The sequence below is a fragment of the Python bivittatus genome, unplaced genomic scaffold (genome assembly GCF_059951505.1).
Source record: "Python bivittatus isolate LINGU-HERP-01145 unplaced genomic scaffold, Pbiv_v1 ctg000610_np1212, whole genome shotgun sequence".
In the NCBI taxonomy this organism is placed as follows: Eukaryota; Metazoa; Chordata; class Lepidosauria; order Squamata; family Pythonidae; genus Python; species Python bivittatus.
The window spans coordinates 18,714,855-18,730,178 of record NW_028277088.1 but is presented as its reverse complement, the minus strand read 5'-3'; the positions used below and the strand labels follow the sequence as shown (position 1 = coordinate 18,730,178).

At 35.9% G+C, this 15,324-nt stretch overlaps 2 protein-coding genes across 6 annotated transcripts in view; both read right to left on the bottom strand.

Moving 5' to 3' along the window:
• The window catches only part of LOC103055115 (nebulette), a 59,777-nt gene extending 56,168 nt beyond the window's left edge, over window positions 1-3,609 (bottom strand). For 3 of the 4 annotated variants that reach the window (XM_007423545.3, XM_007423546.3, XM_088150400.1), the window contains exons 1-3: window positions 3,478-3,609; window positions 3,314-3,385; window positions 301-405 (exon numbers count right to left, since the gene is read on the bottom strand). In XM_007423545.3, coding sequence (XP_007423607.1) covers window positions 301-405; window positions 3,314-3,385; window positions 3,478-3,555 — 255 coding nt within the window. In that variant the 5' untranslated portion in view covers window positions 3,556-3,609. The remainder of the gene's footprint in view (window positions 1-300; window positions 406-3,313; window positions 3,386-3,477) is intronic. The other variant, XM_088150399.1, reaches the window with a different exon arrangement.
• The window catches only part of LOC112540122 (uncharacterized), an 86,991-nt gene continuing 75,234 nt past the window's right edge, over window positions 3,568-15,324 (bottom strand). The window contains exon 6 of one of the 2 annotated variants that reach the window (XM_088150408.1): window positions 3,568-3,705. The gene's annotated coding sequence lies outside the window, so the exon portion shown is untranslated. Of the gene's footprint in view, window positions 3,794-15,324 lie in introns of both variants that reach the window. The other variant, XM_088150407.1, reaches the window with a different exon arrangement.

The window sequence follows — 15,324 nt, the reverse complement described above, 5'->3', positions numbered from 1 at the left end:
AATACTGTCACTCTTTCGATCCTTATCGGGGGTCATACCCTGAAAACAATTTCTTAATTCCGAATTGACTTTGCTCTCAGTGATGGCATCATGTCATAAAATTAAATTGACTAAATAGCATCATAATGTAATTCCATGAACTGTGTGACCCCCTGACTGGCTGGGACTTAATCAGGAGGAGGCGTATGGAAAGAAATATGAGAAGAGAGAGAAAGCGACTGCATTCTTGTGATAAGTGCTACTTTGTAAATCATAGAACCATCAATATAACAAACGAAGATTGCAAAGGTTCTGCCTTACTTCAGAAATAACCGCAGATATATTTTTCACGTGTGTCAGCTGCGGAGTATCAGGTACAAAACTGCACCTGCCTTTTGATTTTTCATATTCTTTTCTATAATTGACCTAAAGAAGGAGGGGGAAAAAAGTGGGTTCAAAGAAGAAATAGAAAATAAGGAATTTTATTCTAACAGGAGCACAGGAAAAAAAGGAATACGACCTTTGTTAATCATTCCTGATTGAACTGAAAGAAATGAATGTTTAATTTAATTTAATTTTAACTAAACATTTTTTTCCATAACTACAAGACCACACAAGTTTAGGACAGCTAACAGATTTTAAATTACAGGAAAGCTCATAAAGACAGAAGCTGTGAAGTATTCATAATTATGGCCATTTTATCTGTGTCACTGAAGCATTCTGCTGCAGCGGAATCGCTGCAAGGGGATTACCCTAATATTAAATCATGCACATAATTACTATAATGAGTCCCTTGAAAGAGGACACATAACTTTATGGGATTCTCTTTCTTTGCTTACTGTTTCTATTAGCAAACCGAATGTCACAATCTAGAATAAAAATATTATTTGTATCAAACAGAGCAGTGCGCTAGCAACTGAAATAATTGTTGAGGAATTAATCTCCCAGTGGAACTGATACATCTTAAAAGGCACTAGACGCTTGCTACTGTAATGAGTATGAGCTGCTGGGCAGGTCTCTTTCTTCAAAGTGAGAAAGGAATCTCCACTCAACTTTCTGCTTCCTTTGCAGCAGGAGACAAGGGGGGTCAAATTAGGAGAGCAATACTGCAGCATCATGACACAAGCCCCACCCTTTCGATCTATGCATTGCCATGTTGTTTGCACATACAAGAGGGGTGAGCTGTGTGCTGCCACACTGCTCTCATTGTTTTGACAAAAGTAGCAAGATCCTGTGGATGCCCCTGTGATTTGTCCTTGAGGTACAATGCATTAGTACTTAATATTCAGTAACAGTATATTAATTGCACTCCTTCCAAAGTGGGGGGAGCAAATCAAGTCATATTTTAAATTCACCTCTGACTGACTTTAGAGAAACATCTTTTGCCCTGTGGCTTACATCTACCTCATTCAGAGAATAAGATGCAAAGCATAGGTCAATGCTAAGAAAAGAGAGGGTAGGCAAGGACATTTTAACATTTTTGTGATCACCATTAAGATTGTGTTGGCTGAAATCCAACAGAGTTCCATTAAACCAGAGAAAAGAGCTTTAAGAAAATCAATGGCCTATGGGCAGAAAGCTCTTCATGAAAGGTGATTATTTTGTTTCATATTATCCATACCAGTCCTGACAAGCTTCCAATTCTGTATAAACAATAAAAGCAAGAACACCAATCACCAACCTACCAGGCTCAGTAAGGTACAGAATTATTTGAATAGTAGGAAATTAAACAATTGCCATTGAAATTAATGGAACATGGAAGGAAGGAAGGAAGGAAGGAAGGAAGGAAGGAAGGAAGGAAGGAAGGAAGGAAGGAAGGAAGGGAGGGAGGGAGGGAGGGAGGGAGGGAGGGAGGGAGGGAGGGAGGGAGGAGGGAAGGAAGGAAGGAAGGAAGGAAGGAGGGAAGGAAGGAGAAAGACAGACAGACAGTTGCTTTTAGTATATCTTCTCAAGAAAAGTCAGCATTATTGTTCCTCTATTACTGTTAGTGGATCTGAAATTCTAATTATGCTGTGGTCAAAGGCATGTCTTCCTATCCACGATGATGCGTCATAATGTCACAGCTGCAAGCTCTGCCCTTTCATACCTGTGCTACAAGATTGCATGCATGTTTCATCACTTGTCACCCTTGCCCCCCTCCCACAAGCACTTATAGCTCTGGCCCTAACCAAGTCAGTATGAACAAAGCTGGAGTTGATATTTATTAAAACAAGTCTCTTTCTTACAAAGATAAATTACAAGCAACTCAAAATAGCAAAAAGCCAAAGCAGTATAGCATAAACCAAACATAAGGATAACTGACAATCATATTTTCCAATTTCCTAAAAGCATTCCCAATGAATCAACTGACAACAAAATAACCATTCAACAAAACGTATAACCTATAGAAGATATTCATAGTCCTATTGCCAGAATAGATTAAAAAACAATATTATTTTTACACTTTAATGGCAATATATCGGTATCCCAAAAAATTAAACTGAAGACTAGCCAAAAAGGAAAAAAAAAACGGGGGGAATGCACTAATCTTTTAATATTGCAATATTCATTTGAGGAAAATTCCAAAAGAATTTAGATGTGACTCACATTATTTTAAATCTGATCCAAATAGCTTACTAAAACTTTTAAAACTGACAAGAACCAAGGTTCTATAGGCTGCATTTAAATTAAGATCAAATGCAAGGTCACGATACAACCATGACAATTTAAAATTTCAGATTTTTTTTTTAATGGTATAATCAGCAAAAACAATGAAACCAAAAATAAAACTGGCTGGAAGGACATAATATTGCAAAGACTTGGAAATCAAAGTTCTTAAAACACCTAGGAGTACTTTTAAATATCTTCCTTTTCAGCCAAAAAGATCACGATATAATTTTATGCCAATGTCTTCTGAATAATCCTTTATTAGCAATGGGGAAATAGGGTAGGGTAGGGTAGGGTAGGGTAGGGTAGGGTAGGGTAGGGAAGGGAAGGGAAGGGAAGGGAAGGGAAGGGAAGGGAAGGAAAGGAAAGGAAAGGAAAGGAAAGGAAAGGAAAGGAAAGGAAAGGAAAGGAAAGGAAAGGAAAGGAAAGGAAAGGAAAGGAAAGGAAAGGAAAGGAAAGGAAAGGATAAAAGAGCATAAGTCCAGTTCCATAATATTATCTGAAAGTGAAGCTAGCAACCATTTAATGCATAGGGATACTTTGAATAATACATATTTTCAGAATCAATTTTGTTCATTTCTACTTAGAGCACTGAATATATCTTTGAAGCAACATTTACATATATAAATATCAGAAGTAGTAGTAATGTTATCTCATGAAATAAACTAGCACTGGAAATCTTACTTACATTACTTATTATTTCTGTGCATTTTCTTGCAAGTTCCATGCTTTTATCCTCAATAACAGGGTTAAAAAACACCTATGGGGAAAGAGGAAGGATTTCCAAAAGTGAGTATACAAATCACAAAATAAATTCTTTCACTCTTTACAGAATGAATCACAGCCACCCACCGTTGCATCCTCCTCCTCTTCGTCCTCCACCACTTCCTCATTTTCATTCTTCATAGATTCCTGAAAAGTCATTCTCATTTTTCGTTCTTTTAGAAAGATGGTGAGGTTCAGCAAGATAAAGCAGCTTATGCTCTGCACCGTCTCAATTGCTTGTATCACTTTGGTCTCAAGGCCAGCTTCATCTCGCTGAGATTTCTTCCTTATTTAGGCAATACTTGAAAGTCTTATCTGAACAATGTCGCATGAAGTAGAGTGAAAAGCATCAGATGTCCTTTGAATAAACCTTCTTGAAAACAGCCTTCCCCAGCTTGGTGCCCTTGAAATATATTGGACTCATGAACTACAATTCCCATAATTCCGAACAAGCAGAGCCAAAGATCATGTTTGGCATGACATATGAGGTGGCTGCTTTAAAACAGAAATACTTTCTTGCAATCAGTTTAAATGTTTGAAAATCTGTTTAAGGAGGATGTGAGCTACACAAACTATGAAACTTATTAACATGAAAGTAAATGAATTATTAAAATAAGATGGTTCACAAATCCATTAACCAGCTTGCTAAAGTTGGCAATCAGAGCTAAATCATTAGAGAGCTTTATTAATTATAAGTAAACTTCTTCTCCATACAAATGTTTGCAACTCCAGATAAGAGTTGCAAACATTTAAACAAGCATTACTTTTCAGGTATTCCTACAATTTTACAAAAACTTGAATTGTTCAGTGTCAAAGAACTGTTATTGTAGCAAAAGCTTCTTTACAGCTTGATTCACTTTCCTGTGAAAGTATAACTTATCTTTATATGTCAATTTTTTTAAAATTGTCAATTAAAAAAAAAAGTCAATTTAAAAAAATAATCCTGTTCGGAGAGCGGGTGGCAGTTGCGGCTAGGAGGGCCTTCGCACAACTTCAAGTTGTGTGTCAGTTATGCCCCTTCCTGGAACAGGAGGCCCTCCACATGGTCACTCATGCACTCATGCACAGGACCAGGTTATCTGAGGAGGTGTCTTGCCCGTTATATCCGCCTGCCCCACTCAGTCCGGCAGAAGGGGCATGTTGTGGACCCCGTGGTCAAGGAATTTTGGCTGGCGGGGTCTAGGAAGAGGGTCTTTTCTGCCATGGCCCCTGCCCTGTGGAACAGCTTGCCAGCTGAGGTGCAGGCTGCCCCCACTCTCCTGGCCTTCTGAAAAGGTGTAAAAACATGGCTATGCCAGACGGCCTGGGGGCCTGATGGGGGCTCGCATTGCTGGAACTGGCTGGTGGGATGATTGATACTGCTCCCCCATCATCTTGAATTATATACTGGTTTTTATAGAATTGTTACTTGTGATTTTAACTGGGGGATATTTATATTTCTATTGTTTTTATTGTCGTGGTTTTTAATTTTAAGCTGCCCAGAGTCATGCTCTGGGGGAGATGGGCGGCTTATAAATTTAGTAATTAATAAATACATACATACATACATTTGGTCATCTTAACATGCAAACAAAGTGATTTTACAAAAGCATACCCCAAAACTTCTCAAATATATTATAATAATTCATAGAATGCAAGTTCTTCAGAATAGCTTTGGTTCCACAATGTGTGCACTGGGACACCAGTCAAAAATGCTAGAGTATCCTGCACTGTTATCATAATAAAAATACCAGATTGTGTAGTTGGATGTATTTCACTTTTAATAGCTTTTCTAATTGCTCCACACACTCTTCATTCCCATGAACCTGCTTAAGTCTGCTTCTATTTATTTTTCTTTGAGATTGGCCTTGATCTCAGAATGGAGTGAACACATTATTTCAAAAAAAGACTCAGTATAGTTAGTGTTTAGCAGTTCACTAACTTCTTTCTATCCATCTTATATATCCCTCACCTAGCCTCAAGATAAATTCAGCACAGTTTGCATGTTAATATGTGAGTTATTCCATTAATCCATGGAAAAGGCACTGGATGTTGTTGAAGAAAAGTGACATACAATGAACTGAAAAATGTAATAGCTAGCCATAATTAGGCAAAAAGTTAGGCTCCCTACCAAGAATAATACCCAACGAGGAAACATGGTTACCTTGACAACTGGGACATGATGATAAATATGGTCTATTCTTCAGCGTCCTGAAAAACATAACTCTGCCGATGCATTGTCAAATACCTATTTTATAATGGCCATATGACATTCCAAATGACAAAGCTGCTGTAACTCTACCATACAGTTAAGATATTAAATAGTTTAAATGGCTATTAGATGTGCAACCTAGCAACTCTTTGTGTATCTTTTTTTTTTTCATTTTCTACTTAGCATGTTTTGTTTTAAAAGACTCCTTAATTAAAGTGTATGAAACATTAGATTTCACAGCTGACAAACGTCTGTTCAAGCTACTTGGCATTAGCTTAAGGCATTATAAATACCAAAATTATTCTAAATGAGGAGAATTTTTTTTTCTGAAAAAAAATCCTAAAAAGATGAAAACTAAAGGGAATTTAACTCCCCCTTTTTATGGACCATTTTTCTTCCAGACTCTTATTCCAACATCTCATGAGACTTTATAGTAGGGATGGGTAGCAGAGACATCTTCAATGAGGGGAGGGTATAAGGGGTGCAAAATCGTGGATACTACTGTGGACTGAAGCTCCATACCTTTCTATATGTGTTGGCATTGTGGATGTACAAAGGGGCAGGTCTTTGAGCTGCAACTGTGCTTGCCATTTTGGCCCATCCAACAAAATAAGATAGAAGAACAAAACACAAATGAAATTTGGAGTAACATATTGTTTCTGATGCTTTTTGAGTTGAACAATGAAACTGAAATTAAAGATGATAAAAGATTTCACATATGTATCTAGTTAACTATCTTTAAATTGAAGATAAAAATTGGACACTATTCTAGTACTATAATATGAAAAAGAAAAGAGAATTTGAAATCCTATAATAAATTATTATTTACGGCATGGACACAAGGTATAATATATCATGTTTGGGCTACAGAATACAGTGTTAAAAGGAAAAGAAATCTTTAAATGGAATTAATTAGAAGTCAGCACAGTTTTTAAGGTGTGGCATTATAGTTACTTCAATTCTTTAAAAAAATATAATAATTATAGCTCTAGAAGTGCATTATTTAGCATCAAAATGTATAGGATGCTCAAAGTTAGAACAGCAGAATCAAAAATAGTCCCAGAAATGAACAATGATATAAATTCTGTCAAAAAAGAGAAGAGTTACATTTATATTTTAAAATATGAAAAATAGGTAGAATAGATTTGATCATGGTAGACTGGGAGAAGCTTTCAAGAAGAAGACAAGAAGTTCAGAAGAGAGAAAAGCATTTGGCCTTAGGAACAGACTTTTCTGATTACTAGGAATTGTAGGAATGGGAAAAGAAAAGCCTAGCATGAATATGGACTTATTATGGTAAGATTAAAAATAAGGGGGAACAGATAAAAAGATATAAAATGCAATCCAAAATAAGCTACAACTGAAAAGATAAGTAGAATAGATTCTTTGTCAAACCAAAAGCTTATTTATTAATGTTAACATATTCAGACTGTCACCAGAAAGTTAATTTCCAGGAAGGCTAAGGGCAGAACTAGGATGAGCTTTTAGGCTTTTATCACTATGATGATCTCATAGCTTGCCTTTCAGATTTTTTTTTTTTTTAAACCTAATGCCAGCGGCTGCTTGAATCTGTAACAACAAGCTTTGTGGATTTTTCTAGAGCAAAAAGAGAGTTTTAAGTCTCAGCAAAAGCCCAAAGATAATAACCTGTAAATCAAAATGGCATGAGGCTTTGTCAGGAGACAGAAAAGGAAAATGTCAAATCTTATTTATACATACATTTTCCAAGATGAAGCTTTATTTTATTTCCTAACATACTTTTAAATCTAACATGCCTTAATCTCACTTCACTGAATTAGCCACCAAGCAATTCCACAGTTAATGTTGCCCAACTGAAGCTAGAAATTCAGGTTACAAATTAAGAACATAATTGGCATTTTTTTCTTCTAACAGCTCCCATCTTCCATTTTTGAAAAATTTAATTAATGTTCATACTGTGAATTTAATTAAGGTTCATACTGTGAATGGTTTTGAGGGAATAATCAATGTTATTTTAAATATTAGGGCCACTTTCTGGAGCAAACACATTTTTACCAAATAAAAGGAAAATCAGAAACCTTCTCAAGTTATTAAATTGTGAAAAGGCATTCCTGCCTTTCTTTAAACTATCTTTCACAGTTTATACATACTTACACACATAACAAATACATACACATAAGATGTTACTCAAAAATACTTTTATAAAGACCTTGAGAACTTTGGGTTAATTTGTGTTTTAAAAACTCTATTCTCTGTTCATTGTTCCTATAGGAGCCTGTAGAAGCAAAAATCAACAATATAATCTTGTGGCACTTATTATGATATGAATTTACAGCAATTAGAACCAGCACTGTCAGAAATGTTCTTCTTTCTATGGTATGGTTTTATTGAAGTAATTGGGGGCAGTGGAGAAGGGAACGAGAAAAGGGCCAAGTTCCAATTATAACCTAAATAAAATTTATGTAAGGATGAATACATAAAAAACTCAGCTGACTCTTTCATTAGGCAAGGAAACAGATGCTGGAGGATAGTAAGCAGCAGAGGAGACACAGCATGTCCTAATTTACCCTGTACCATTCCTTCTGTACAGTAGAAGAGAACTATCCCATTGCCAACCAAAATAAAATCCTATTGTGTTTCCAGGAAGTTTCTACATATAGATCTGGGGCATACCACAACTTATGCAAGGTCAACTGTGCACATGGAGTTATCTAATACATTTGTCATAGTGTTGTCTGCTTTAGCAATGACTCTCCAGAATCTCAAGTATAGGCTTTTCCATTACCAATTACCTGTCTTTTTAACAAGAAACACCAGTGATTGTACCTTTCACGGAAATGATGTCCTCCATGTGAAAGGTTTTATTAAGATTTTATAATAATTCAAAATGATCATGAACATGTTAAAAAGCCTTATGTAACACCCTGCACAATTTCAAGGTAGAGTAATTCTGTATTACTTTCATCACCCCCACAAGACCCTAATTACAGACCCTAAGCTGTATTTTCTGGAAGGCATAATTATGATAACTTTTTTTAAGCACATAAAATTGAAGACAGCTCTACTCCATACCTAGCCTAAAGCAGTACAGAATCTCAGTGTATGATATCACAAAATATGTCAGCAGTGTTAAGGTGTGGGTAGTTTGAGTTTCATACTAGCCTTTCCACTCACTCCTTGACCCCGTCCAATTTATAACAGACAAATGTGTTGGAGTTGAAAATGTATTACAGTTCTCATTAGATGAAATCCAGGAAATTTGCTTTAGTACTAAGCTACTGTTCTTAAAAACAAATTACTTTCCAGTTTTTCACAGCTCTTTGGCAGTTCCTGTCTTTGCCATATTCCTTGGAGCACCTTATGATCCTGAAGTTAGACCCAGATAACAGCAGTCTTTGTTTTGTTACCATAACTGGGAGAGATGTGAAAAAAAAAAAAATCCCCCAGTTTTAACAGCATAATACTCATCTACCAGAAAACCTATTTGTATCACTGACATTCATCATATTTTATATATCAAGAGAAATATAGAATGGCTATATTCATGTCTTGGAAAACCAAATTCAGGAATTATTCAGGTTTTTTTCCCCTTTTTTGCCAAGTTTTTAACTGTTAATTTTTAAATGTCTGGTGTTAATTTTGATGTTGATTGCATTAATTTGTTATTGCAAGCCACTGTTAGTGTTGGAATAAATACAAAAGATAGGGCATAATTTCAATAATCAATGAATTTTTTTTTTTTTAAATGGCTTAAAAATAAGCAATATGCAGTACACACTGCTTAACCACTCTTCTCTGGCTCCTCCTGTCAATAGGAGTGGATAAACAAAGCATTGAGACACCTTTCAAGGTTTGCTTACCATGTCCCACACATCAAGATTACTGGCATGTCTCCTTGAAAAGGTCAGGAATCAGAAACCAAGAACTGTGGTTTCAGATTCTAGCCTGCTATGAGGAAAATAAGCCACAGTTCACACATAGTGGTAAGCAAACTATGTTTTTTTAGCTCCCCAGCGCTCCTACAGTTTTCATCACTTGGGCAACAAAAGTATGAACAAATGAGCAGAATACACAGCACTGAATGCTAAAGAACCCTTTCTTGCTAAAATGTTCAAATCTATTACCTGATTTGATAAAGCTACTAACTTTAAAAATCATTAAGGAAGTTAAGAGTTCTCTTCAAGATCATTCTAATTTATATTTTTCCCATTTCTTGAAATGCACCATGCACATTTGTGATACAAACATAACCTCATCTAAAAGCAAAGTGCAAAAATGATGAAAAAAGTGTGTTAGAAGTAGCATGCCTAGTTTAAGAGTACTGATTAGTCTGATTAGAATATATAAATGTAGGTATTGCTGTAAGAAGAATTATAGGGTTAAGCTGTAAGCTGCTGTGAGGAATGGATGAAAATGTGCAAGTAGAAAACCTGTAGAGACAAGATATGAAGAAATAATTGCAAATGCTTATATTTAGAATTCGTTGTTCTCTCATATATAATATGGAACTAAAATCCATAAGAAGAGTACACAGAACCCAGTTTTCAAAATATCATAATGGGCCAAAATCAATGGAATCGTATTAGCAAACATACACTGGATTTATTTCTAAAAATTAGAAAACTAAAAATTAAACATTATTACAAAATCAAGAATCTTAAGCTTTTCAGCTTGGTATGAAAATTCAAATCTCCATTTGTAGTGTCATTAGCTACAGGCTTTTCAGCAACATTTATTGTTAAGAAGTAGCTGCACAGTCTCAGAGACTTTCACTGGAAAACAACAAGTTTAACTATTATGAGTAAGGCTGCCAGTGGTGGAATCTCAAAGCTTGTTCTAGAATTCATGAGTTTAGAGCAACCAAGCACATAACTCAAATAAATAGCCAAATATTGAAGAACCAATTTCTCATAATGGTTATCATTATAAGAACCATAACGATAAGCAGAAAATGCAGTGAAATTATTATTCTTTCAATTAGCAGGAGTTGTACAAACCAGAATCCAACAGTGCTTTTTTTTTTTTTTTTTTTTAGCATTATCTCTAAACCAGAATTCTTACTTTGTCACATTCCCAACAAGCCAGAAACAGAAGAATTTCATTTCTGTTGCTGTCTTGTTAGGGAAGCTGGGAATGTCAGTACTGGTACACTGCTAAATAACACCAGGATTCTACAATTTCTGGTTTCTTTAACCCTTCATGCTGGCAGAAGATATTAAAAATTAAAATTAAATTAAATTAAAATTAAAAAATTAAAAAGTTTAAGGACGAGTTCCGTTCCCAAGGTCTGTCCTTAAGTCGAATTTGTATGTAAGCTGGAATAGTATTATTGTATACGGTATAAGTAGTATTGTGTAATTAACTCAAACCATTGTGTATTAAACTTGAGTCATTATATATTTAACTCGAATCATTGTGTATTTAACTCTAATTTTGCTACAATAGGCTCCATTCTTAATTATGTGTCATCCATAAGCCCGGGGACTACCTATAGAGAATCTAGAATTCACAACCATACTTGTTTTGTTTCATATAAATGCACCAGCTTATAGAAGATTCTAAAGTCTTGTTTTGCACTCTCCTAAGGAAGTACAACCCTTATTTAAGGGTGCTAAAATTAAACTTTTATTATGATTGAATCAAAATCTTCTGAGAATACAAAAACATATCTTCATGATAAACTAGTAGGATGCTGACCAATGAGTATGCTCTGTTTCTGAAAGTCCTAGAAGTCAGGCGTATTTCACAATCCACTGGGAGATTTGTTTTCCATTCTATGTTGTAATGACAGTTTCATGACCTAAACAGCAACAGACTAGACAATCAGGCTCACCTCATTTGAACCCCCCAAATCTGATAAAGTTATAAAATAATAAATAATATCAAAATAATAACCTCATAATCACATTATAAGGATAAGCCAACACCAATAGGTTAATTGACCAAAATTCTATTGAACAAGTAATCTGTTCTGCTCACTAACTATAAAGGAGGAACTATAGTCCTGTTTAAAACAAATGTAAAGCTTATGCAGATAAAGCATGTATATAAGAATAGTGGTAAAATCTCTCACTTCTGGATTTTTTAGTTTCCAAGCTTCTGTCAAAGCCACTGAACACTGGAAGACCTTTCTTGGGATCTTTCATCCTTTTTTCCCTTGAACTGATTTGTCAAACAGGATCCCCCATCTGTATCTGATTTGTTTGGTTCTTAGTGCTCTTGTAAAGAATGTGAAATCTCTCCTTTTTGTCAACATTCTAGGAGAGACTTCTTGAAATATTTGAACTTGCTTCCCTTTTATAATTAAAGGTATCTCAATCTGCTGTTGAATAGCATATTTTCTCTAAAAAAATCTTACAAGGATATAGGATATCCTGAGGTACTTTTATTCTTTATACAAATATGGAATTTATTCTGAAAATATACTAGAAAATCTCCATTTATTTTTTCCTGCATCAAAGCTTTAAAATGGCTTTCAAGATCTCCTTTTCTGAAATGTTCTGGTATGCCTTTGAATCTTAAATTTAATTGTCTTTGCTGAAATTCCAATGTATCCATTGCTCTTTCCACTTCTCGAGGAAGATAACAGAATTTGAAATCCTTATACAAAACCAGGATCAGTTATTAGGACATATTTACAAATTGTTACCAAAATAGGATACCAAGACAGCGCAAATCAAAAGGTTCATGTTAAAATGAATGCAAAATTTCAAATAAGCCATCACAGTGGATCAGTGGGAAGAGTGATGGAAAACAATCAACAAAATTTACTCTAAGCTATAATATAAGGGTAAATTGGTATAAAATTTTAGAATTTTATATTTAAATAATTATATTCATATATTTATAAAATGTTATTTATAAAAGACCCTGAAAGCTCTTCCAGCAACATGGGATGAGGTATCATCAATATGCTGATGATACTCAACTATACATCTCCATCCCTGATGAGGTAAGTGATGCCGTGACCGCCCTCTCGCAGTGCCTGGAGGCTGTGAGGGTCTGGATGGGGAACAAAAGGCTCCAGCTGAACCCTGGCAAGACGGAGTGGCTGTGGGTTAATGGCTCCTCTGTATCCGGGACGTTGTCATCGTTGGTCCTGGATGGGGTAGCACTGCCCCAGACAGACCCAGTGCATAATTTGGGGGTCCTCCTGGACTCACAGCTCCTGCTCAAAGAGCAGGTGGCAGCCGTGGCCAGGAGGGCTTTTGCACAGCTTGGGGTTGTGCACCAGTTACACCCTTTCCTGGATCGGGATGCCCTGCGAACAGTCACTCATGCCCTCGTTATCTCCCAGATAGACTACTGCAATGCATTCTACATGGGGCTACCCTTGAAGAATATCCGGAAGCTTCAGCTAGTCCAGAATGCGGCCGCATGAGCAATTTTTGGGGCCCGAAGAAGGACCCATATAACACCTCTGCTCCATGAGCTGCATTGGGTACCGGTTTGCTTCCGGGTTCAATTCAAGGTGTTGGTTATCACCTTTAAAGCCCTACATGGCATGGGGCCAGGTTACCTGAAGGACCGCCTCACCCCCACGATCTCAACCCGTCCCACCCAATCTCACAGAGAGGGCATGCTCCGGATCCCTGCGGTAAAAGAACTTCGACTAGCGGGGTCCAGAAGGCGGGCCTTCTCTGCTGTGGCCTGCGCCCTTTGGAACATCTTGCCCCCAGAGGTGAGACAGGCCCCCTCACTCCAGGCCTTTTGGAGGGATTTGAAGACCTGGCTCTGCCATCTGGCCTGGGGCGGGGAGGGAGGTTATCAGAAATGGGGTTGGCTGGCCCCTTAGTGGCCTGGTGTGGCCCCTTAGCGGCCTGGTGTGGCCCCTATCAGCCTCTTGGATTTTTTAGCTTTTTTATTTTTGTAATGTTTGGTTTTTATAACTTTTAATTGTATTTCTGATTTTAGTTTGTTGTAAGCCGCCCAGAGTCCCCCGTTGTGGGGAGATGGGCGGGGACAAGTCAAATAAATAAATAAACAAACAAACAAACTTTGGAGATCCCATGGGGACCTTGCACAATGGTTGTACTGTATTTAGATCGATGTTCTTCTCCCGCAATCTTGCTTCTATTTATTAAGTGTTTTAACAGGTGTAACATTGTTTTAATTGCTTGACTGTATGCTGCACAGTCACACCCATATCAATTTGTTAAATGAATAAATATTTTATAGATATACAAAAGATACATAACCCTGTCAATGATTGCCAAGATAGACAAAGCATATGACAACAAATGTTGGAGATGCCACAACAAAGTTGGAGCATTTTCAGACATGTGGTGGTAATGTAAAAAAGCTCAAAAATACTGGAAATAAATGCATCAAAATATTCAAAAAATCCTAAATATAAAATTGAAACTGAAACCACAGATTTATCAACTTTTATCCAGAAAGCATAAATGAAACATATCACAATTTACTATGTTGACAATGAAAAGAACAAACTTGGCACAACACTGCAAAAGAGAAACCTTGCCGACATTCGATTGGGAAGCTAAAATTGGAGAATATGCTGCAATCAAAATTGACAGCATATATCCATAACAGAACTTTAAATCAAATTCAAGCAGGAATGGCTCCATTATATACAACACATTACACAGTAAGACAAATTTAGACACTAAGAATATGGTTTCTAGGACTAGCAACAACCTTTAATATTCAGTGTAAAGTATAGATATACAAATGGAAGGGAAAGGGAGACTGTGTTACTAGAAACTTTTTTCATAATACTTTTAATCTGTATCCAGTAGCTATTTTGTTTCATCTTATTTTCTTTCTTTTCTCTTTTGTATTTCACTGTTTCAACAATAAAAATGTTTTTTTAAAAAGAAGTAGGTGTAGAAGAACTAATTCTCAGTTACATCAGCTGAAGATAATATATTTTTCAGTGTCACTGTTCTTTGGTTCTACTGAATGGACAATTAACTGGGCAACCTCCCTTCACAGAAGTCCTACTAAAATAATTTATTTCTTCCCCGCTGCTGCTGTCATTTGTTTCATACCACTAATAAATTTCTTCTCTTTTTTTTCACTAATATGAAATATCTCCCAGTTATCAGTTAAAATTGCTTAAAAATAATTATCATAATAAAATATGCCAAAATTCATACATATGAAGAGTATCTTTGAGTATATCTATCCCTGTAGGCATATTATTGAATCTAAATTTGAAATGCTTCTTTTAATACAAGAACTGTTTGCAAACATACCGCACAACAGAATTTTTTGTACAACAAAAAATATTAAATTTGAAGTCATCACAATATGCAAAAGGATTATATATATATATAATTAGAAAGGCTATATAATCAGAATTCTGTTAACACTGATGACAGAAAAAGTTTGTTTATATGGAACCACATATATATACTTTGTGTGTATGTGTGTGTGTGTGTGTGTATGCTAAAAGGGCATTTGCAATTTCTAGGATAAGTTTTTAAAGGAATAAATGATACATTAAATTATATCCTCTCTGATATTCAATAGGACCTGTTCTTAAACAGGTTCTTAAACAGTTGCAAGATCCGAAATTCAGTTCAGTTGTGAATATAGGCAGTCCTCACTTAGTGAACACAATTGGGCCTGGTAACTCAATTGCTAAGCGCCATGGTCAGTAAGCAGAAAATCACATGACTGTGACAGGCTTATGACCTTACTTCCTCTTTGGTTGTTAAGCAAAGCATTGTGGTTGCAAGCAAAACATCACATGATTACAACTTACGATTTTACTTCCACTGTCTCTATTAACTCTGCTT